Here is a 26,485-nt window from a genome sequence, read left to right as displayed (position 1 = left end):
AGGATGAAAAACTTCTCAGTTTTCACTGTGATTAGCAGAGTTTTTACAAAATATGATTAATCCTCCTTTGAGTTTTCCCAAATCCGTGTCAACTTTCAAAACAGTGAAAATAATGAAATTTATCTCCGGTCATATTTTATGCTGTTATAAAATTTAATATCTTTGGGTTAGTACTGAAATATTTGCAGACACATGAAACTTATTTAGTGGTTCATGATCAAAATGCTAAATTTCTCACTACATTAGGTTGTATCAAGAACATTTTTGAAATTAATACTGTTGCTTTATTGGAATAAATTAAATCATTTGATACTTTATAGTACATTGCCTTATTTTAGGAGCCTGAATTTAAAGAAAAACAAACTGTCAACTGTCAAGGTGCTTTCAAACATACCCACCTGGGAAGGGACATTTTTGGGAGGTTCTATTCGTATGCTTGGGTCCCATTCTCCAGGAGGAAGAACAGTCACCTGATCCAGAAACTCATCAATTCCTGACACCAAGTCATTGCGGTCTTTAGCTTTGTAAGCCACATCATGAAACACCTACAGAAGAAAAGGCAGTGACATATTTTTTAATAAGCTATGAAAAAGATTAGTAGAGTTAATACAATAAAACTGGTCACCCTACCGAAAGCAATATACAGATTCAATGCAGTTGCCATCAGGACTACAACACAATTCTTCACAGACCTTGAAAGGAAAAACTTCAGCTTCATATGGGAAATATAAAAAACCCAGATAGCCTAAACAATCCTGACTAATCAAAGACCTGTAGGAGGTATCATCATCCATCCTGATTTCCAGTTGTACTACAGAGCCATCATAATAAAAATAACAAGGTACTGGCACATGAACAGACATGTTGGTCAATGGAATCAAGTTGAAGATGCAGACATAAATTCACACACCCATGGACATGTGTTTATTTTTAACATAAAGAAGTTAAATACACACAGTGGGAAAAGATAGTATCTTCGACCAATAGTACTGGTCAAACTGCATGGCTGCATGTAAAAGAATCCAAATAGATTCTCACCATGCACTAAACTCCAAATGGATCAAAGACCTCAACATAAAACAAGATACACTGAACTTGATGGAAAAAAGTAGCTTTGAACTCGTTAACATAGGAATAAACTTTCTGAACAAAACACTATTAGCACAAACACTAAGATAAAAGTTAATAAATGGGACTTCACGAAAGTGAAAAGCTTTTATATAACAAAGGACATTGTTAATCAGACAGTGGCAGCCTACAGAACTGGAAAAGATTTTCACCAACTCTGCATCTTATAGAGGGCTAATACCCAAAATATATAAAGAGCTCAAAAAACAATATCAAAACTGGATAACCCAATTTAAAACTGGGGTAAAGATTCAAACAGAATCCTCAATAGAGGAAACTCAAATGGCTGAGAAACACTTAAAGAAATATTCAGCATCCTTAGCCATTGAGGAAATGCAAATTAAAAGTACTTTGAGATTCCACTTTACACTTGTCAGAACGGCTACAATCAATAACTTAAATGACAGCTCTTGCTGGAAAGGATGTGGAGAAAGGGGGCCACTCCTCCACTGCGGTGTGAAGGTAAACTTGTATAGGGACCAGGGAAATCAGTGTGGTGGTTCTTTGGGAAGATGGAAAGCTATCTACCTGGAGATCTAGCTGTAGCACTCTTGGTCATACATATACATATATGAAGGTGATCTAAGTGAAATCACCAGTAAGGCAGAGCCCCCCCCTCCCACTAGGCATATCTTGTCACAAAATGAAGCTTCCAATCCTAGGGTTGGGTTACATCTAATTGATTTGTTGGCTAAAAGGAGTCCTATAATATCCCCCAAATAACCCAGACTTTTGCCAAAACAGCTTTTTTTTTTTTCTCCACAAACTGATGTAAAGGCTTCATTGCTGTCTTTTAGAAATGGCAAAAAAAGTTCACACAAGATACCTCAATAAGACCTGAAGAAGAACAACATCAATAGACAGATAACATGGAGAGGATATCTTACATCTTACAGGATCCCACACGTAGACAAATAACCATGGCAAATGGAAAATGTCCTTCTCAGGCATCAGCCCACTAATTAATTATTCAATATTAAGAGATTGACCCTGAATAATATACGCACAAGTAACACTAAATGAACTCTGCAGGTTGTAGTCACAGACTTAGGTATTTATACATATGTAAGAGGCCATGAGTTTGATAGAAAAAGGAATTGGAGAAAGAAAAGGGAATTGGACTAAGTGATATATTGCAGTTTAATTTTAAAAATACTTTAAAACAATTTAAAGAATCATAATTTTCCTTAATTAACTTTATTTTTTCCTACTATTAGCAACTCTCTTGAAATCTTTCTTGATGTGATCTCATTTAATGAAAAAAAAATGCTTCTGCAGATCACATGATTCTGTCCTGCCTTCAACAGAAAAGAAAAAGTCAATTTACCCAGAGCTGCCAACTCTTTGCTTTAAAGAACCCCTAAGATGAATACCACAATCCATTGGTTTTAAATTATAAACAGATTTACTATTGCTTTTCCATCACTAGTTTCCCCATTCATTCTTTCATGTCCGTTAAATTCTCTGTGAACTTTACATGCTAACCTGGTATACTTTCTCCGAATTCCCAGGCTCCTTCTCAAGCAAGAGTAGATGTTTCAATATTCTCCCAATACCTGTCCTTGCAGTTTCTGTCATTGTCACTATTTCCAAGAATTAATTATTAATTACATAATTAGTGTAATGTCTATTTTAGCTGTTAAAATGAGCTCTGAACATGTCTTCAATAAATGCATGCCAAGTAATTTAGATGTAAGGGATATGGGAAAGAACAAACCCAAGAACACACCTTAGTGAAGCTCATACTTTAGTGTGGTGGGAGAGAAGAAAATTATAAGCGACTATACATTTAGTGGACAGTAGAAAGCACTATAGGAAAGATACGACATGAAAGTGAAGTGCTGCTACTTTTAACACAGTAATTAAGGAGCCTTTGGTGATTTTTTTTTTTAGCAAAGATTTTAGGAATCCAAGCCTTGCTTTCAGGAATTAAACCATTCCAGACTAAGGGACCTGCAAATGCAGAGCATGTTTGCCATGTTTGAAAACAGCAAGGGGCAAACTCCTGGGGTGTAAGCAGGAGACAAGAGCTGGGGAGACATGGAAGAACTCCAGTTCCTTGTAAACTCGTGCTCTGAATGAGATAGGAGGTCATTAGGGTTTTGAGCAGAAGAGGAATTTCTCTAACCATTGTATTACTAGCAAAATGAAACAAAGGCAGAAAGATAATTTGTATAACAGACTGATGCAATGGTGGGGACCCTGTGATAATAGCAAAAACTAGAGAAAAACACAGAGACACGGCTGTGAGGAATGTGAGACACTGCAGGATTCTGTATATAGCGCTGAGTCTGAAAGATTCACTTATAGATGGAATGTAGGTGTGAAATGAGTAGGAAGAGTGAAGGATAACTTTGGGGTTCACTCAAACCCTTGACTTGTTTCCCAAGTCGACCGAAGGTCTTGGTGATATACCAGTTCTCTCTGGCAACATTCCTCCTAAGCATTTCTGCTCTAAATGTTCTGAGAGCTCTAGGAATGTTCCTATCTCAAACCTTTGTCCTTGTTCATTGTTGGATCAAAAGTCCTACTTAACTGGGCAGTGGTGGCTCATGCCTTTATTCTAGCACTTGGGAGGCAGATGCAGGTGGATTCCTGAGTTCAAGGCCGGATTGGTCTACAGAGTGAGTTCCATGACAGCCAGGGCTATAAAGAGAAACCCTGTCTTGACCCCCTCCCCCAAGTCCTCTCTTTAGCTTAAAAGCCATGCATGCCCCAACTCCGTCTCCATCCACTGCTCTCGTGATTTCTTCTGTAACACTTATTCCCATGTATTGTATGTTTAGCTTCAGTGTCCTTCTGCCTTTCAATAATTGGGGTTAATGAAGGAAAAAGCTTTTGTCCCTATTTTTATCTACCATAAGTGCTGATACGTAATTCATATCTAATATACTTGAATAAATTAACAAGACTTCATCTCCTCCCTCCAACATTTTCCACATGCTTCCTTTCAAATTCAAGACCTATTTATAAAGATTATTATTGCTGCCTGTATATAATGAGTAAATATATTAATACAGCCTGCTGAGTTCCTTGTATGTACATTTTCAGAGATGACCACTTGGCATTGGATAGCCAAGGCCAGCTCTGAAAAAGACTGTCTTTTTCTCTGTGTGTGTCTCTCTGTGTGTCTCTCTTTCTATCTCCTTTCCCTTCTCTCTGTCTGTCTCTATCTCTCTCTGTCTCTGTATTTCTCTCACCTCTCTCCCTCCTCTTCTCACATCTCTCTGAGCAGTCCTTAGCTGCCTGTAGTTCTGTGTTTAGGGATAGAGGGATAGCAGCCCTGAGATTACTTTCTTTCATGTTAACATATTTATTGGTATTGTTCTTGTTACATCTTGTTTAATCAGCCACACATGGTTAAAGGTGTCATAGCTTCTGATTTTTAAGATCTTACAGTTTTGAGTCTATATATCTTTGAGAAGCTAATGACATATTTTATAAACCAAAATATCTGTGTGTTTTTGTTACAGAGAAATATATTTAGGCAGTGGCAGCAGCAGCAGCAGCAGCAGCAGCAGCGGCTGATCCAGAGGAAGGGCCATCAGCAGTAGAACCAAGTGGACAGGGTCCAGGCAGACCCTGCGCCCACGACCACTGGCCATCGCTGGCCAGCCAGGCTGCGAGCAGTGGAGGATTTACCGCGCCTTTCACCACACAGAAGCCACATCAGAACTCTGCCTCCCGCCAGTCAGATACGAGGCCTCCATATTGGTTCTCGGTCGCCAGAGAAATAAGACTGAGGTACACAAATATAACCCGAGACCAACATCGCGGGGGGGGGGGGGGGTCTAAGCCCGACGGGCGTTGGCCTGTACCCAGGCCCTGAGCTGATCAGGGGGCCACCGGGGTGCAAACTTGGCCAGGAGGTTTTTTCCCCTGGGCCAGCGCGCCACCGCCATTTTGCCTAAGGGAAGCCAGAGAGACCTAGCAGGCAAAACCAAACCAGCTAACAGGCATAGCCCGAGGCGGACATAGCAGGGGTCTCAGATGGTCAGGCCCTGGACTGCCCCCAGGTCCTGGGCTGCTAGGTGGGCCATCTGTGTGCCGACCCAGCCAGGAGCTTGTTTGTCTGGGCCCAGCGTGCGCCACCTCCATTTTGCCTACTGGAAGCCAGAGAGACCCAGCAGACAAAACCAAACCAGCTAACAGGTATAGCCTGAGGCAGACATAGCAGGGGTCTCAGACGGTCAGGCCCTGGACTGCCCCCAGGCCCTGGGCTACTCAGTGGGCCATCTGTGTGCCGACCCGGCCAGGAGGTTGTTTATCCGGGCCGGTTTGCGCACCACCGCCATTTTGCCTACTGGAAGCCAGAGAGACCTAGCAGGCAAAACCAAACCAGCTAACAGGCATAGCCCGAGGCGGACATAGCAGGGGTCTCAGACGGTCAGGCCCTGGACTGCCCCCAGGCCCTGGGCTGCTCGGTGGGCCATCTGTGTGCTGACCTGGCCAGGAGGTTGTTAGCCCAGCAGACTCTCCCAGCACTCTCAGGGAGCGCGCGCACGCCACCATCCTAGCCACCAGACAGACCCAATTAACACTCACAGCTGAGGGGAACTTTGCTCGGACCTTGGCCTGCCAGGCTTTTGCCTAGACTCAGGGCCTGAGCAGCTAGGCTAGCCTTGTGTGCACCAACCCGGTTGGGAGTTCCGCTGCCCAGCAGAGAGATCAGCACCCAGAAAAGGTCCCTGCAGCATACAGCCTCAGCACTCCCTGAAGGAGCAAACGGGCACCCTTTGGCTCACAGACACAATCTGGGGCAAAGAACACTAGGGCTGCAAGGGCACCCAAGAGGAGGAAAGCACATCAGCAATCTGCAACAGGGGAAACCCTGCCCTCCAGTGTTGCAGAAATAGCCCTAGAGCCTCTCAGGAGGCTGAAACACCAGCCGGAGACAAGACCAATTAGCTCCAGAGAACAAGATGGCAAAGGGCAAACGCAGGAATGCTACTAACAGAAATCTAGGCAATATGGCAGCATCTGAACCAAACTCTCCAACATCAGCAAGTCCTGGTTATGCCAACACACCAGAGAAACAAGATTTGGATTTAAAATCACTGTTCATGATGCTGCTAGAAGAACACAAAAAGGACATGAATGAATCTCTTAAAGAAATACAGGGGAACATGAATAAGCTAGAAACCCGTATAATGGAATCACAAAAAACACTTAAAGAAATGCAGGAGAATAAGGCCCAAGAGATAGAAGCTAATAAAGAAGAAAGGCAAAAAAAAAAAAAACCTTAAAGAAATGCAGGAGAACTTGAGTCAACAGACAGAAGTCATGAAAGAGGAAACACAAAAATCTCTTAAACAATTACAGGAAAACACAGACAAACAAATGATGGAACTGAGCAAAACCATCCTGGACCTAAAAACAGAAGTAGAAACAACTAAGAAATCACAAAGGGAGACAACTTTGGAGATAGAAAACCTTGAGAAGAAATCAGGGGCCATAGATGCAAATATAAACAACAGAATACAAGAGATGGAAGAAAGAATCTCAGATGCCGAAGATACCATAGAAACCATTGACTCAACTGTCAAAGAAAATGTAAAATGCAAGAAGCTTGTATCCCAGAACATCCAGGAAATCCAGGATACAATGAGAAGACCAAACCTAAGGATTATAGGTATAGATGAGAGTGAAGATTTACAACAGAAAGGGCCAGCAAATATCTTCAACAAAATTATAGAAGAAAACTTTCCTAACTTAAAGAGAGAGATGCCTATGAATATACAAGAAGCCTACAGAACTCCAAACAGACTGGATCTGAGCAGAAATACCTCCCGTCACATAATAATCAAAACCCCAAATGCACTAAACAAAGAAAGAATATTAAAGGCAGTAAGAGAGAAAGGCCAAGCAACATATAAAGGAAGACCTATCAGAATCACACCAGACTTCTCACCAGAGACCATGAAAGCTAGAAGATCCTGGGCAGATCTCATGCAGACTCTAAGAGAACACAAATGTCAGCCAAGACTACTATACCCAGCAAAACTCTCATTCACCATAGATGGAGAAACCAAGATATTCCATGACAAAACCAAATTTACACAATATCTTTCCACAAACCCAGCTCTGCAAAGAATAATAGGAGGAAAACTCTTCAAACTATTCCACAAAATAGAAACAGAAGGAACACTACCCAATTCTTTCTACGAAGCCACAATTACGCTGATACCAAAACCACACAAAGATACAACAAAGAAAAAGAACTTCAGACCAATTTCCCTTATGAACATCGATGCAAAAATACTCAATAAAATTCTTGCCAACCGAATCCAAGAACACATCAAAACGATCATCCACCATGATCAAGTAGGCTTTATCCCGGGAATGCAGGGTTGGTTCAATATACGGAAATCCATCAATGCAATCCACTACATAAACAAACTCAAAGAACAAAACCACATGGTCATTTCATTGGATGCTGAAAAAGCATTTGACAAAATTCAGCATCCTTTCATGCTTAAAGTCTTGGAAAGAACAGGAATTCAAGGCCCATACCTAAACATAGTAAAAGCAATATACAGCAAACCGGTAGCCAGCATCAAACTAAATGGAGAGAAACTTGAAGCAATCCCACTAAAATCAGGGACTAGACAGGGCTGCCCCCTCTCTCCTTATCTTTTCAATATTGTACTTGAGGTACTAGCTCGGGCAATTTGACAACATAAGGAGGTCAAAGAGATACAAATTGGAAAGGAAGAAGTCAAACTATCATTATTTGCAGATGACATGATAGTCTACCTAAGTGACCCAAAAAACTCCACTAGAGAACTCCTACAGCTGATAAACAACTTCAGCAAAGTGGCAGGTTATAAAATCAACACAAGCAAATCAGTGGCCTTCCTATACTCAAAGGATAAGCAGGCTGAGGAAGAAATTAGGGAAATGACCCCCTTCACAATAGCAACAAACAGTATAAAGTATCTTGGGGTGACTCTTACCAAACATGTGAAAGATCTTTATGACAAGAACTTCAAGACTCTGAAGAAGGAAATGGAAGAAGACCTCAAAAAATGGGAAAACCTCCCATGCTGATGGATCGGCAGAATCAATATAGTTAAAATGGCCATTTTGCCAAAAGCAATATACAGATTCAATGCAATACCCATCAAAATCCCAACTCAATTCTTCACAGAGTTAGAAAGAGCAATTAACAAATTCATCTAGAATAACAAAAAACCCAGGATAGCTAAAACTATTCTCAGCAACAAAAGAAATTCTGGGGGAATCAGTATCCCTGACCTCAAGCAATACTACAGAGCAATAGTGTTAAAAACTGCATGGTATTGGTACAGTGACAGGCAGACAGATCAATGGAACAGGATTGAAGATCCAGAAATGAACCCACACACCTATGGCCAATTGATCCTCGACAAAGGGGCTGAAAACATCCAATGGAAAAAAGATAGCCTTTTCAACAAATGGTGCTGGTTCAACTGGAGGTCAGCATGCAGAAGAATGCGAATTGATCCATCCTTGTCTCCTTGTACTAAGCTCAAATCCAAATGGATCAAGGACCTCCACATAAAGCCAGACACTCTGAAGCTAATAGAAAAGAAACTGGGGAAGACCCTTAAGGACATTGGTACAGGGAGAAAATTTCTGAACAGAACACCAATAGCGTATGCTCTAAGATCAAGAATTGACAAATGGGACCTCATTCTGTACGGCAAAGGACACCATCAAAAGGACAAATCGGCAACCAACAAATTGGGAAAAGATCTTCACCAATCCTACATCAGATAGAGGGCTAATATCCAATATATATAAAGAACTCAAGAAGTTAGACTCCAGAAAACCAAACAACCCTATTAAAAATGGGGTACAGAGTTAAACAAAGAATTCTCACCTGAAGAACTTCGGATGGTGGAGAAGCACCTTAAAAAATGCTCAACTTCATTAGTCATTTGAAATGCAAATCAAAACAACCCTGAGATTTCACCTTACACCAGTCAGAATGGCTAAGAGTAAAAATTCAGGAGACAGCAGGTGTTGGAGAGGGTGCGGAGAAAGAGGAACACTCCTCCACTGCTGGTGGGGTTGCAAATTGGTACAACCACTCTGGAAAGCAGTCTGGGGGTTCCTCCGAAAACTGGGTACCTCACTTCCAGAAAATCCTGCTATACCACTCCTGGGCATATACCCAGAGGATTCCCCACCATGTAATAAGGATACATGCTCTACTATGTTCATAGCAGCCCTATTTATAATTGCCAGATGCTGGAAAGAACCCAGGTATCCCTCAATAGAAGAGTGGATGCAAAAAATGTGGTATATCTACACAATGAAGTACTATTCAGCCATTAGAAACAATGAATTCATGAAATTCTTAGGCAAATGGATGGAGCTAGAAAACATCATACTAAGTGAGGTAACCCAGACTTAAAAGATGACTCATGGTATGCACTCACTAATAAGTGGATATTAACCTAGAAAACTGGAATACCCCAAACATAATCCATACATCAAATGAGGTACAAGAAGAAAGGAGGAGTGGCCCCTTGTTCTGAAAAGACTCAGTGAAGCAGTATAGGGCAAAACCAGAACGGGGAAGTGGGAAGGCGTGGGTGGGAGGACAGGGGGAGAGAAGGGGGCTTATGGGACTTTCGGGGAGTGGGGGGCTAGAAAAGGGGAAATCATTTGAAATGTAAATAAAAAATATATCGAATAAAAAAAATACGTTCAAAAAAAAAAAGAAATATATTTATATAATAGAGATCAGCCACCCCTTATAATTAATCTACAATCTGTGTGTGTGCATGCACACATACACACACACACACACACACACACACTGGCACGCATGCATGCACACTCACACACACACAAACATCAGGCAACTGTAGAGGGATTGCAGACTTTGTCCACCTTCTGGTGTTATGTATTCTATACATTTACTATTTTTTATTTAGATAGCAAATCAGTTATACCATAAACAAATTTTCAGTACTATTAACATATAATCAATGCTTATAGTGTTGGCATATGTACTGTGGAAAAATAACTACTGTAAATGTGAAACAGTTTTTACATGTAAGCTCCCCCAAATTATTATTATTCCTAGTTTTAATTTATACAAACAAATTTTTCTCAAGGAAAGTGGTAGTGAAAATTTAGGAAAATGCGATTCGATACACAGAAATGTAATTCCCAGAAAACTGTTATGAAATAGACTTCCAAATTTAGGTGTATCTTGTACGGGAACTATTCCTTAGAAACACGGACAAATACCTCATCAGTCATTAGGGTTGCAATCGATCTGCCAATCTCATGATACTGCTGACCCTTTCCTAGGGGTCCCAGAAGGATGAAAAGAAATCTGTAATTAAGAAGAAAAAAATTCAAGATAGAAATGTAATAATAACCACCTTAGAACAGAACCCCTCCTCTCAAAGAAATTAGTCAAAATGAGGATTTTAATATGAAACATTTTTACAGTTCATTATGATTTTGAAATGTTCTATGATTGAAACTTCAGCACAAAATCCTCAAGCAATGGGAATGCTGGTTTGTTTTTATCACTAGGATTTCTGTTTTTAGCTGTCTATATAGCCTATGAATTTGCGACCAGGAATTTTAAAGATTATAATCCTTAGAAGAGGATAATAGAAAACTTGAATCTCTCTGAATAGGAAGTCAAAAAGTTCACTAGTACATAAAATGAAGACCAAGTGGAAGAAAAGTGATATAATATTATACATTAAGAGAGAACATATTAACATCTAGTCACTGTATACACATTTTTATTGAACATAAAAACTGCTAGGACTTAAAAATAGTTAGGCAGAGAAAAAAGTAGAGTTAGGCAAAACAAAAACGTATGAAAATTAATGTGTTCCATTTATGTTGCAGTAGTATTCTGGTAGTATTCATTTATCAAATGGTTTACATTAATAAGGATAACTCTATTTGCTATAGTTTGTAGTTAGTTAGCTGTAAATGTTAGTGATTATGTTTTATATGAAGCATCTATTATACAATCTTAGAGATTATATATAACATTAATTTTCTATCATTTATAATTGAACCCATAAAATTCTGTTCTCAGTGCATATGTGTATGTCTGTGTCTGTGCATGTGTGCCTGTGTGCATGTGCATGTGAGTGTGTGTGTGTATGTGTGTGTGTGAGTGATTGTATCCATTTTGGGGGGTGTGTTTATGTGTGCATGTGCATGTGTGTGTTTCTGTGTGTGTGGCATGTCAATATGTGTGTGTATGTGTGTGTATGTATGCACATGTGTTCATATGTAATATATATGTGTAATATATAAAAAACAAGAATAGTTGAATGTGGTGTCAGAAGTTTTAACAACTATATTACTTCTGAAAAGTTTCTAACCTTTATCTTGCTATTTTTAAAGTTTCTACTGCATACGCTATTTATAAAGTCCTAAAACATATTTTCTGATATTATTGTATATTGCTTTTATAATCATGTCATGCCTTTTTACCTCCTAAGAAAGGATAATTGAGGTTCACAGATGGTTTTCTTTATCCTTTATTTTAATTGTCTTTCATTTCTCATCTTTCTTAAATAAATAGCTTGGTGTTTTGAATCCCTACACGGTGGCTCCATAGTGTCCCAAATTTGTCTTAATTGTCTCTATTCATGCTTTGCTGAATCAGTATGAATGAGGTCACTTAAGCCTGAGACTTTTCAAAGTGAAGGTATATAGCTTTCTTAAGGCTATAGTCTACTCCTGAGAACTTTTCTTTCCTTTCCTTTCCTTTCCTTTTAAAAACAGAAACCATGTGTGTGATAAGCAGATCGTATTTACTTATATGTATCCAAACACCTTTGTTAGTGGTAAGATGGGAGTATCCGACTGTATGGGAATTTTACATTACTATGGTATCTCTGCAATTTGTAAACCTGAAACATGAAATCAGAATCCCAGTTTTCTAGACATTCTTAATAGCCTGTAGTTTACATGTAGAAATATATAGCCTTGTCCACACAATTATATTCTTATAATATACTCAGCTTATCTTCCAAGTTTTAATTAAAAGTTGGCATGTATATCAGTAACCTTCAATGGGATAAACAGAAACTTACTTCTATAACGTTAATGGCAATGAGGTTTCTCACTCAGACCAAGGCAGACGGCTGCTACAACTGAATGCCACTCTAGTACACAGGGTCCTTACAGAATGAGGCTTTTCCTGCTTCTGCTATTCCCTATTTCCTGGATAACTTATCTGTCACCAAACTGTGGTATAATATGTGTTATGTTTTGAGTTATAGTCAAAGGTTTATAGAAGAAAATTTTCTTTTACCGTTTTTTATTAGATATATTTTTTATTTACATTTCAAATGTTGTCCCCTTTCCTGGTTCCCCTCTTTCCTAAAAATCCTATAAGCCATCTCCCCTCACCCTTCCCCCAATCAACCCCCTCCTGCTTCACTGTCCTGGTATTCCTCTGCACTGCTGCATGAGCCTTTCCAGGACCAAGGGCCTCTCCTCCCTTTGGTGTCTAACAAGGCCATCCTCTGCTGCCTATGCCTCTGGAGCCATGACTAACTCCATGTGTACTATCTGGTTAATGGTTTTGTCCCTGGAGCTCAGGGAGTACTGGGTGGCTCATATTGTTGTTCCTCCTATGGCGCAGCAAAGCCCTTTAGCTCCTTGGGTCATTTCTCTAGCTCCTCTATTGGGGACCTTGTGCTCAGTTCAATGACTAGCTGAGAGTGTCCCCCTCTTTATTTGTCATGCACTAGCAGATCCTCCCAGGTGAAAACTATATCTAGCTATGGTCAGCAAGTACTTGTGGGCATCGATAGTAGTGTCTGAGTTTTGTAACTCAGGATTTAGGATGGTCCTATATATATAGGACCATTTGCATATTGGATGGATTCCTAGGTGGGGTAGTATCTGGATGGTCTTTCCCTTGGACTCTGCTCCACACTTTGTCTCTGTATCTCCTTCTGTGGGTATTTTGTTCCCCTGTCTAAGAAGGACTAGAGTATCCATACTTTATTCTTTCACTTTCTTGGGCATCATTTGAACTGGAAAAAATATCCTGAGTGAGGTAACCCAATCTCAAAAGAACACACATGGTATGCACTCACTGGTAAGTGGATATTAGCCCAGAAGCTTGGAGTAAGACAAGACACATTTCACATATCAAATGATGCCCAAGAAGGAGGAAAATTATTTTCTAAACCCACTTGGCACAGCAGCTGCATGTCTCAACTCTGTCAATGTCCCTTAGCAAACAGGCTTAGCTGTGGCTAGACCATGTCCAGTGTGCATAATATCAGGTGAAATGGCATCAGGGGAGAAGGAAGGACACGTCCCAGATAAAGCAGTATGAACCTAACATGACAATGTTAATACTCTATTTTTCATTTCCTTTTCTCAGCTTTATTCACAAGCACCCTTATATCTTTAAAACATGAATCAATAATAACAGAACTCAGCTTATATTATCATTACCTATTAGTTTCAATGTATAATTAAATAGAAAAAAGTTCAGATAAGCAAATGAATATTGACCTTTTAGCCAGAATCAGCCATTTTCATCGTATGACTGACTACCAACGATTCTTCAGATCCTGGGAATTAAAGAACAGCTGTCTTGGGGCTGAAGCATGAAACATTTGATCCCACATAAGCTATTCCCATGCATTGAAGGCCTAACCAGACAAAGCCAAGCCCTAAAAACCATGATCCTTTTGGTTGGGACTACACACATATATGATCCTCTTTCTTGAACACATAGTTCAAATTAATCTTTGAAAAACTTTAAATTGACCTGTATAGATGAGGAGCATGCCTAAAATGACATATGAATTTTTAGAAGGAGGAGGGAAGGTAGACTAATTTTAAAAGCACTCCCCATGCTTATAAACAAGAAACATTAGGCTTATGGGTAATGCACTCATTTCTGGTCAAGTATCTACCAAAAAATTGTATTAAAATATTGCCATTGCCTAAAATGAATAATTATATAAACACGAAAAATGCTTGAATACTTTTACCTGCTTGGGATTGGAACTTCAGCCAGTCCTTGCAGCAAGACAGCTGGAGACAACCTGACAAAGGCAACCACAGTTCTGTCTAGGAACTCCAGTTCTCCTACCAAGATGTTTGAAGCCTCAGCACCCGGAGGAATCTTTTTCATAAAATGCAGATCAACCTGAGAGCATCACAAGTAAATCTTTTAATTGTGAAAAATTGTGTCAATAGATTTAATATTTTATAATAGATGAATCTGAGAAATTTCAAATAATATTTAACATATGTCCACTTCAAAATATATTCTCATAGAATAATATAAGTAAAATATAAATTATAAGTAAAATATATTCTTATAGTATAATATAAAAACATTTGTTTTTATTTAATTGTATTGTGTACTTCATACTGTATATTTGGCCTGACAAATTCCTCAGTTTACATAATTCTCCATATAATGGAGATATAACAGAATAAAGAAAAATTAGGTTAAAAGCATTTATGATTACTGCAGATCCATAGGTGAATTTCTACTATGAAATGCCTATGATTTAAATGAATGAAAATAAAACAAAAAGGACCACTAAAAGGAGGAAATGCTGAGACTAAAGGGTGATGTCTGAAAATGCATGGAGAATAGTCTTTAAATACAAATCATTTTTATGCGTGGAGCACCAATGAAAATGAAGCAGTGGCTTTAAACTTTGCACGGCCTATTTCTTGTCTCTCACTCATTTGGGTTGCTTTTTATGGAACACTGTTTTTAGGGGACTAGGAGTTTATCTGCCCTAGTAATTTTTTATGACATTATGTTAATGGAATCTGGACCAAGGATAAAACTGGGAATACATGAGTGAGCAAGAGAGAGAGGGGTGGGAGAGAGGGAGGGAGGAAAGAGAGAGAGAGAGAGAGAGAGAGAGAGAGAGAGAGTTTTCTGCTGTGTATCAATAAGGCTAAGAAGATTTTTTAGACCAGCTAATTCTTTTGAAGTCTTAAAAATTAGAAGATAATATTCCAAGACATTTTAAATTAATAAAATATTTAAATGTAGCTCTTATGGACATAAGTAACATTATACAGAATGAGACAGTTACATTTAAGAATATACATACATATATATGCATTTAATAATGAAAAAGAGGAAATGAATTTAAAAGGCAGCATGATGGGAGGTATATGGGAGGTCTTGGAGGAAGGAAGGAAATGAGGAAATGATATAATTTTAATATGATCTCAAAAGAAAAGTGTTTCTAAAATTAAGGCATTAGCAGAGCTATTTAAAGATGTGTATTAATCTATATGTAAGACATGGCTGTTAATAAAACAGTACATGTAGATATATTTCATTAAAAGAATTAAATACATCAACCATATAATTGGTCACAAGACAGACCACAACAAATATAAGAAGATTGAGCTAATCCCATGCCTCCTATCAGATCACTATGGAGTAAGAGTGGTCTTCAATAGCAACAAAAACAAGAGAAAGCCCACATACATAAGGAAGCTGAACAATACTCTACTCAATGATAACTTGGTCAAGGAAAAAATAAAGAAAGAAATCAAAGACTTTTTAGAATTTAATGAAAATGAAGGCATAACATACCCAAATTTATGGGACACAATGAAAGCAGTGCAAAGAGGAAAATTCATAGCCCTGAGTGAAAAAAAGAAACTGGAGAGAGCATATACTAGCAGCTTAACAGCACAACTGAAAGAAACTGGAACAAAAAGAAGCAAATTCACTCAGGAGGAGTAGAAGACAGGAAATCATCAAACTCAGGGCTGAAACCAATCAAGTAGAAAAAAAGATAACCATACAAAGAATCAAGAAAACCAGGAGCTGGTTCTTTGAGAAAATCAACAAGATAGATAAACCCTTAGCCAGACTAACCAAAGGGCACAGAGATGGTATCAAAATTAACAAAATTAGAAATGAAAAGGGGATATAACAACAGAAACTGAGGAAATTCAAAAAAATCATCAGATTCTACTACAAAAGCCTATACTCAACACAACTGGAGAATCTGGAGGAAATGGACAATTTTCTAGACAGATACCAAATACTAAAATCAAATCAGGATCAAATAGATCACCTAAACAGTCCCATAGCCCCTAAAGAAATAGAAGGGGTCACAGAAAGTCTTCCAACCAAAAAAAAGCACATGAAAAGATGGTTTTAGTGCAGAATTCTATCAGACCTTCAAAGAAAACCTAACACCAATACTCTTCAAACTATTCCACAAAATAGAAACAGAAGGAACACTACCCAACTCCTTCTACCAAACCACAATTATGCTAATACCAAAACCACACAAAGATCCAACAAAGAAAGAGAACTTCAGACCAATTTCCCTTATGAATATTGATGCAAAAATACTCAATAAAATTCTTGCCAACCGAATCCAAGAGCACATCAAAACGATCATTCACCATGATCAAGTAGGCTTCATCCCAGGTAATCAGGGATGGTTCAATATACGGAAATCCAACAATGCAATACACTACATAAATAAACTCAAAGAAAAACCACATGGTCATTTCATTAGATGCTGAAAAAGCATTTGACAAAATTCAGCATACTTTCATGCTAAAAGTCTTGGAAAGAACAGGAATTCAAGGCCCATACCTAAACATAGTAAAAGCAATATACAGCAAACCAGTAGCCAACATCAAACTAAATGGAGAGAAACTTGAAGAAATCCCACTAAAATCAGGGACTAGACAAGGCTGCCCCTCTCTCCATATCTTTTCGATATAGTACTTGAAGTTCTAGCTAGAGCAATTAGACAGCAAACGGAGGTCAAAGGAATACAAATTGGCAAGGAAGAAGTCAAACTATCACTATTTGCAGATGATATGATAGTATACTTAAGTGACCCAAAAAACTCCACCAGAGAACTCCTATAGCTGACAAACAACTTCAGCAAAGTGGCTGGTTACAAAATCAACTCAAGCAAATCAATAGCCTTCTTATACTCAAAGGATAAGCAGGCTGAGAAAGAAATTAGGGAAATGACGCCCTTCACAATAGTCACAAACAATATAAAGTATCTTGGTGTGACTCTAACCAAACAGTGAAAGATCTGAATAACAAGAACTTCAGGTCTCTGAAGAAGGAAATCGAAGAAGACCTGAGAAAATGGAAAAATCTTCCATGCTCGTGGATTGGAAGGATTAATATAGTAAAAATGGCCATCTTGCCAAAAGCAATATACAGATTCAATGCAATCCCCATCAAAATCCCAGTGGGCACAGGGGAAAAGTCCTGAACAGAATACCAATAGCTAAGATCAAGAATTGACAAATGGGACATCATAAAATTACAAAGTTTCTGTAAGGCAAAGGACACTGTCAAAAGGACAAAACGGCAACCAAAAACAAATTGGGAAAAGATCTTCAGCAACCATACATCTGACAGCGTCCTAATATCCAATATATACAAAGAACTCAAGAAGAGAGACTCCGGAGACCCAAAGAACCCTATTAAAAATGGGGCACAGAGCTAAACAAAGAATTTTTACCTGAAGAACTTCGAATGGCTGAGAAGCACCTTAAGAAATGTTCAACATCATTAGTCATTAGGGAAATGCAAATCAAAACAACCCTGAGATTTCACCTCACACCAGTCAGAATGGCTAAGATTAAAAACTTAGGAGACAGCAGGTGTTGGCCAGCATGTGGAGAAAGAGAACACTTCTCTACTGCTGGTGGGAATGCAAGTTGGTACAACCACTCTGGAAATCAGTCTGGCAGTTCCTCAGAAAACTGGGCATGACACTCTTGGAGGACCCTGCTATACCACTTCTGGGCATATACCCAGAGGATTCAGTAGCATGAAATAAGGACACATGCTCCACTATGTTCATAGCAGCCTTATTTATAATATCCAGAAGCTGGAAAGAACCCAGATGTCTCTCAGTGGAGGAATGGATACAGAAAATGTGGTATATTTACACAATGGAATACTACTCAGCAATTAAAAACAATGAATTCATGAAATTCTTAGGCAAGTGGTAGGAACATATCATCCTAAGTGAGGTAACTCATTCACAAAAGAACACACATGGAATACAGTCACTGATAGGTGGATATTAGCCCAGAAGCTCTGAATATCCAAGACACAACTCACATATTAAATCATTCTAAAACTATTCTCAACAGTAAAAGAACTTCAGGGGGATTCAGTATCCCAGACCTCAAACTTTACTACAGAGCAATAGTGATAAAAACTGCATGGTATTGTTAGAATGTCAGGCAAGCAGATCAATGGAATAGGATTGAAGACCCAGAAATGAACCCACACACCTATGGTTACTTGATCTTCGACAAAGGAGCTGAAAGCATCCAGTGGAAAAAAGATAAGTGTTTTCAACAAATGGTGCTGGTTCAATTGGAGGTCAGCATACAGAAGAATGCAAATTGATCTATTCTTATCTCCTTGTATTAAGCTCAACTCCACATGGATCAAGGACCTCCACATAAAACATGACACACTGAAACTAATAGAAAAGAAACTGGGGAAGACCCTTGAGGACATGGGCACAGGGGAAAAGTTCCTGAATAGAACACCAATAGCTTATGCTCTAAGATCAAGAATTGACTAATGGGACCTCATAAAACTACAAAATTTCTGAAAGGCAAAGGACACTGTCAAAAGGACAAAACGTAAACCAACAGATTGGGAAAGGATCTTCACCAACCCTAAATCTGACAGAGGGCTAATATCTAATATATACAAAGAACTCAAGAAGGTAGAACCTAGAGAACCAAATAACCCCATTAAAAAGTGGGGTACCAAGCTAAACAAAGATTTTTCACATGAAGAACTTCGGAGATCTGAGAAACACCTTAAGAAATGTTCAACATCATTAATCATTAGGGAAATGTAAATCAAAACAAACCTGAGATTTCACCTCACACCAGTCAGAATGGCTAAGGTAAAAAACTCAGGAGACAGCAGGTGCTGGCGAGGATGTGGAGAAAGAGGAACACTCCTCCACTGCTGGTGGGATTGTAAGATGGTGCAACCACTTTGGAAATCAGTCTGGAGGTTCCTCAGAAAACTGGCCATGGCACTTCCAGAGGATCCTGCTATACCACTCCTGGGCATATATCCAGAGGATTCTTCAACATGCAATAAGGACACATGTTCCACTATGTTCATAGCAACCCTATTTGTAGTAGCCAGAAGCTGGAAAGAACCCAGGTGTCCCTCAACGGAGGAATGGATAAAAAAAATGTGGTATATTTACACAATGGAGTACTATTCAGCCATTAGAAACAATGAATTCATGAAATTCGTAGACAAATGGATGGAGCTGGAGAACATCATACTAAGTGAGGTAACCCAGTCTCAAAAGATCAATCATGGTATGCACTCACTGATAAGAGGATATTAACCTAGAAACTTGGAATACCCAAGAAATAATCCACATATTAAATGATGTCCAAAAAGAACAGAGGAGTGGCCCCTGGTTCTGGAAAGACTCAATGCAAGAGTATAGGGAAATTCCAGAACAGGGAAGCGGGAAGGGGTAGATGGAGTAACAGGGGGAGGGAAGAGGGCTTATGGGACTTGCGGGGAGTGGGGATCCAGAAAAGGGGAAATCATTTGATATGTAAATAAAGAATAAAGCGAATAAAAAAAGAAAATAATAGAAAAAAATAATTCCCAAGAAGAGGGAAGGAGAGGGCCCTGGTCCTGGAAAGGCTTAATGCAGCATTGTAGGGGATTACCAGACAGCGAAGTGGGAGGAGGTTGGTTGGGGAATGGGCAGAGGGAAGAGGGCTTATAGGACTTATGGGGAGGGGAGAACTGGGAAAGGAAAAATCATAAAGAATGTAAACAAAGAATACAGAAAAAAAGGACAATGCTGACAAAGTGCCAAAAGAAAAACACAAAAAAAGAATTAAATATTGTAGTTTATATAGCTGTAACAGTAGAACAGTTGTCTAGCATTTGACCAGTTCTAGATACCATTTCTAATATTGAAAAATAACACAACTTAAAAAAATATCATTCTGTCAATATTGTAGTCATATTTTTATCTTAAAGGAAAGAATCCTCTATGAAATTAAGTGTGTGTAGATAAAAGTATTTCACAAATAGTATAAGCTACAAGCTCCATCATTTGTACCCTTTGGATATATGAATATGAGTATGTGTGATATGAAGTGTGTGTGATGATTATTACATGCCATGTATTTTGGTTTTCTTTTGTTTGTAGAATCTAACCGTTTATTTCATAGATAAGCAAAGTTCATTCTTGTCTCCTATTGGAAACTTAAAACTAGTAATAGTTACACTTTTGCTATAACTGCCTGTAAAATATTCCATGAAATGTACAAGAGAGTGTCTATGTTCTGTAAGTGTTGGGATATTCATTGTTATAGTAAATATGCATGAGCGTGGTAAATGCACATGTTTACCTGTATGTAAGCATATGCATATGTGAATGCCAGAAGTTAATGTCATATATCTGCCTTCATCCAGCTTATAAAATGACGGTCTCTTAAGCCAAGAGCTCACTGGTTCCTTTGGTCTACTTGTTTAATTTGCTTCAGGGATCCATTGACTCTGCTTCCTGAACATTAGGTTACGGGGACTCTACCTGCACTGCCTGGCATGTATGGGGCTACATATCTCTCTATATCTGAGCAGTCCATTTCACTGCTCTTAGGGCGATGAGAAATCAGTAATAAAGTCTTACAAAATTTTCTAAGCACAAAAGAAATAATTTTATCAAGCAGCAGAAAAATTATGAAAAAATATTAATGCAATGGAACAAAATTTAAATTTAGAAGCCGGTAAGATGGCTCAGGCATTTACTATGAAGTCTAAGACCTGAATTCAAGCCCTAGAGCCCAAATTGTTTAAGAAGATAACTGACCCCAGCATCCTATTCTCACTTTTACATACACACAGTAGCACACCAACGTAAACACACACACACACACACACACACGTAATAAAATTTAATTTAAAAATAAAATCATATAATTTATAATTAATATAAAATTTATTGGTAATGCTTGAAGTATAAATTCTACCTAGAGCACTTTGACCAAATTCATTTATTGTTCAACAACTATTGGTCTTTGCTATCAAAATCCTTACCTCAGAGAAGGTACAAATACAGAATTAACTGTTTTAAATTGAAAATAGGTTGGACCAAGGATTGCATAACATATGAAAGAATTTAATTTACAAAAAAACCTGTGACCATTATCAATGATTTGATACATTAAATCAAATATATAATTGATATCTATTATCTAGAAAAAGTTATGCAGAATCTGATTTCAAGATCAGCAAGTTTATCTTTTCATTTTAAATATAATAAATTATACTCATGTATCTATGATCAATCATTACATTGCATTCATTATATTATTCTTGAATGAGATATTGAGTTTGAGAAGGTGGTAGATTTTGTAATATATTAATCACTTTCATATTTTCAGATTGAATTATACCTGGAATAGTCTTATATTTTATACTTACATTAGATTATAGTTTATAAAGAATCTCATTTAGCAATATCACACTTTTTATTAAAACAGAAAATTACATTTAAGAGTCACAAATTTGATCTTGTATATATTTATAAAAATATAAACAAAAGATTTTTTGGGGGGGTCTAGGTTATAATGTATTTTTAAGAAAATACTTTAATGAATTCAAACTCTTGAAGTGAACATAGAGAAAGCCTGGAAGTTTCTAGTGCTTTGTAGAGAACCTTGAAAGAGTCAAGATACATTTGGGAGCTCTGGATTTATACCATATTTCTAGACTCTGTGGGCCCCACCGTTATGCCAGAAGGGAAAGATGCCTGATCCTAGCTATTTGGGACTTAAAGTGCTGGTGTAAACAGTTTATCTCTAGGCAACAAGATGAGGGAGAAGACCGCAGTGGAGTTGGAGCTGCCTGCCCAAGGCCCACACTTAATGCTGAAAGAAAAGAACATGGAAATTTAAGGATAAAGTTAAAATCTTAGGGCTATTAACGAAAGCCTGGCAACAAACAGGTTCTTTCTAGCAAAACAGTGTCCACACTGGGTCTACAGTAGGTAGCATTTTTAAGTTCTACAGGATTCATTTTTTTTTTTTGTCTAAATGAGACAACTAAGGTTTCTTTCTCCTCATATGCTTCATGCACAGCAGAAAGTTGCCAAAATGCAAAAGATGGTGGGGGCTAATTATGGAACTCTTCTTTAGGCAGAAGAAATAAGAGTCTCTGTTGACATACAATAGCCATTTTTACTCTTTTAAAAAAAACATAGTATTTTGGAAAACAAGTAGTATTTTGAAGCACCTAATTTTTTAAGGCATAATTGAGCTATAATCTGATGTAATAGATTATGTTAATTCCTTACTTAACAAACAGATGGGCCTAATCACTGTATATTGTAAAGTTGTGCAGATTGAAGGTTGATAGAACATAGGATCAAATTACATACATGAAAAAGAGCTTTTTGATATCTCAATTTCCTGCTGAGATTTATGATCCATATTATAAGATTTAAAATAATGAAATGGACACAGTAATGTGGAGATTAGCTAAATTTTAATAAATCAACAACCAAATTAAAATAATTAGGTTAAAACATCTTAACCGGCATACCTTCAAAATCTGACACTAAGAATTGTTTCCAAGGTGCTGGATCACAGCAACTCTTTCCAAACTCCAATTCTCTGTTCTACCAGGTTATAAAACTATAAATGTTTCTTGTTTTGTTTCTTAAACTATTTTGAATTTTACAGATCCCTTCAAAAAACCCCATGTCAAGCACTGTGGAAGGTACTGAAGATTCAGTAGAGAGCAGCACATTAAATCTGGTCTGGAAGTCATAGGACTCTGTCAATAGGACAAAACAGCAACCAACACATTGGGAAAAGACCTTTACCAATCCTACATTCGATAGAGGGCTAATATCTAATGTATACAAAGAACTCAAGAAGTTAGGCTCCAGAGAGTCAAATAACCCTATTAAAAAATGGAATACAGAGCTAAACAGGGAATTCTCAACTGAGGAAACTTGAATGGATCTGAAGCACCTAAAGAAATGTTCAGCAGGGAAATGCAAATCAAAACAACACTGAGATTCCACCTTACAACAGTCAGAATGGCTAAGATGAAAAACTCAGGGGAGAGCAGATGCTGGAGACGATGTGGGGAAAGAGGAACATTCTCCATTGTTGGTGGGATTGCAAGCTGGTAAAACCACTCTGGAAATCAGTTTGGTGGTTCCTCAGAACATTGGATATAGTACTACCTGACGACCCAGCTAAACCACTCCTGGGCATATACCCAGAAGAGGCTCCTATATGTAATAAGGACACATGCTCCACTATGTTCATAGCAGCCTTATTTTAATAGCCAGAAGCTGGAAAGAACCCAGATGTCCCTCAACAGAATGGATACAGAAATTGTGGTATATATACATAATGGAGTACTATTCAGCTATTAAAAACAATTAATCTATAAAATTCTTAGGTAAATGGATGGAACTAGAAAGTGTCATCCTGAGTGAGCTAACCCAATCACAAAAGAACACACATGGTATGCACTCACTGATAAGTGGATGTTAGCCCAAAAGCTCAAAATAAGCAAGTTATAATTCATAGACGCCAGGAAGCTCAAGAAGAAGGAAGACCAAAGTGGGGGTGCTTTGGTTCCTCTGAGAAAGGGAACAAAATACTCACAGGAGCAATAAAGGAGACAAAGTATGGAGCAGAGACTGAAGTAAAGGCCATGCAGAGCCTGCTCTACCTGGGGATTCATCCTATAAACAGTCACTAAACCCCAACACTATTGTGGAGAACAAAAAGTGCATACCAAAAGGAGCATGTCATGGTTGTCTCTGGAGGGGCCCTGCCAGAGCCTTACACAAACAGAGGCAGATGCTAGCAGCCAACCATTGGACTGGGCATGGGGTCCCCAATGAAGGAGTTGGAGGGTGATCCAGAGCAGCTGAGGGGGTTTATACAGCCCCATGGGAAGAACAACGATGTAGGCCACCCAGATGCCCCAGGACTCCCAGGGACTAAACCATCAACCAAGGGGTGCACATGGTTCCAACCAAAAAATGTGTCAAAGGAATGCCTTGTCAGGCATCAGTTGGAGGAGTGGTCCTTGGCCCTGTGAAGGCTCAATAGATGCCCCAAAAAAAGGGAAATCGAGGGGAGGGTGGGAGTAGGTCTGGTGGAGTCACATATACTTGGAGGCAGGGTGTGGGAGGAAGGGCTGGGGGTTTTCAGGGAGGGGGAAAACAGGAAAGGTTTTAGCATTTGAAATGTAAATGAAGATTATATTCAATTAAAAATATATTAAAAAAAACAAAAAACAAACAAAAAAATCTAGTCTGAAATTTGTCTTGACACTATCATTCCCAATCTTAATGCAGTAGTCATTTTCTTTATATACTGGCTGGTTTTGTGTGTCAACTTGACACAGGCTGGAGTTATCACAGAGAAAGGAGCTTCAGTTGTGGATGTGCCTCCATGAGATACAGCTGTGGGACATTTTCTCAATTATTGATCGGGGGGGGAGGGCGCCTTGTGGGTGGTGCCATCTCTGGGCTGGTATTCTTGGGTTCTATAAGAGAGCAGGCTGAAGCAAGCCAGTAATAAACATCTCTCTGTGGCCCCCCGCATCAGCTCCTGCTTCCTGACCTGCTTGAGTTCCAGTCCTGACTTCCTTGGGTGATGAACAGCAATGTGGAAGTGTAAGCTGAATAAACCCTTTCCTCCCTAACTTGCATCTTGGTCATGATGTTTGTGCAGGAATAGAAACCCTGACCAAGACACTTGAGTAGTTAGTTTATGCTCAGTTCTCTAGCAGGCCCTAATTCTATTAAATCTGTACAACAGAACAATAAATATTTATCATACTTGCTTTAGGCAATTATAATGCTGCAGTTTAGAGAGATTCTCCGGAAACAGTAACAGATAGATGTTAGACATTTAGCATTCAAGTTTGCATGCTCTTTCTCAAAAGATCTGTTCTTTCCAATGAGCAATGCTATGGAGAAAATACAGAGAGATGCAGATGGCTGGCTCAAACTTCTCCACTAAGTGACCCAGAAAATGAAAACTCAGCAATGAAGGGAAGAATTAAAAGATAGAAATTTTATTTTTCACATTTATGTAGTTCTAATTGTTAGGGGCTTAGGGATGATACCACTGTCTTTAATTGGCAATCTTTATTTATTTCTCTTTAATGATGATCAATTAATTTTGAAAGCTATGAAGATAGGTCAATAAAAACATCAAGATGAAATGAAAATATAGAATTCAATGTATGATTTTTTTAAGTTTAAAGTTAATTTATTTAAATAATGATCTACATAATTTAAAAATCACTGTTCTTAAAAAACATCAAATACGCCATTGTTATAAGATAGTCAATTTTTTATGTTAAGATATTGTTTTGAATTAAGAACAGCAGAAATTTAATTTATGGCAGTTTGTGACAGATTTATTATAACTTGCAGATGAATGATGATATAATGCTTTAAAAATATAACTCTTAGAGTGGCAGATGGAACACATTTAAATGGGTTTAATATTTGAATCACATGCCTTCATACAGTGAAATGAGCTTTGAGCTGCTGTGGAAGCAGAGCCTGCCCCTCACCTCTCTCTCCTGCTGGTGTGGAGGTCCTTTGTCAAGCCTTTGTTTCATCCCACATGGACTAGTGTGCCCCTTTTGTTGGCCTCCCAGCCCCTGCACGCATAATTAACACACTTAAACTCACACATCATGCCCCCAGAGAGTCTTCCAGGCATCGGAGGGAAAGCATGCAATAACTGGGTCTAGCTTGGGAATGTAGTATCCCTGGGAACCTAAAACAGGTCCCATTAATTACCATTAATGCTTTCAGAACTTTTATTTAGATTACTTCCTCAGATTGAAGACCATTCCCACTTCCTCCCACTATAGCTAGTGCTAAGGGCTTTACCAAAATAGTACTTAATATCAGCCACTCAGATAAAAATGTTCAACATGCTTCTTTTTGACCAATTTTGAAACCTCTCTGTTCTTTTCAACAATTATTATGCCACAGCTACTGTAGTGCACAGCAACAAGTCTGGGATATATTGACCAAAATCCATTCATTTTTGCTAATTCATTATTTCTTAGTATAAATTCAAACAAATTATTTCATTTAGATCATATACAACTAGAAGTAGTTTTCACCATAATAAGTCTTAAGTCTTTTATGTGTTTTTATTTAAAGTTCTGCTCTTTTACCTACTAGGGTTTCCTTTACTGACTCCTTAAATACAATAATGGTAGAGATTGATATTATATGACTTGTTTTTGTACAAATAATGGGAAGATTTTTTTTAAGAAGAAAATCTAGCACATACTTTT

The 26,485-nt window shown here is 38.3% G+C and overlaps 1 protein-coding gene across 3 annotated transcripts in view; it reads right to left on the bottom strand.

Moving 5' to 3' along the window:
- Slc4a10 (solute carrier family 4 member 10) overlaps positions 1–26,485 on the bottom strand; it is a 179,051-nt gene that overhangs the window by 69,646 nt on the left and 82,920 nt on the right. For 2 of the 3 annotated variants that reach the window (XM_052181140.1, XM_052181142.1), the window contains 4 exons: positions 25,745–25,834; positions 14,127–14,284; positions 10,375–10,462; positions 399–545 (listed from right to left, as the gene is read on the bottom strand). In XM_052181140.1, the coding sequence (XP_052037100.1) occupies positions 399–545; positions 10,375–10,462; positions 14,127–14,284; positions 25,745–25,834 (483 nt within the window). The remainder of the gene's footprint in view (positions 1–398; positions 546–10,374; positions 10,463–14,126; positions 14,285–25,744; positions 25,835–26,485) is intronic. The other variant, XM_052181141.1, reaches the window with a different exon arrangement.

This window comes from Apodemus sylvaticus, chromosome 5, assembly GCF_947179515.1.
Source record: "Apodemus sylvaticus chromosome 5, mApoSyl1.1, whole genome shotgun sequence".
Lineage (NCBI taxonomy): Eukaryota > Metazoa > Chordata > Mammalia > Rodentia > Muridae > Apodemus > Apodemus sylvaticus.
The sequence above is the reverse complement of the archived record's forward strand: the minus strand, read 5'-3'. Positions and strand labels throughout refer to the sequence as shown.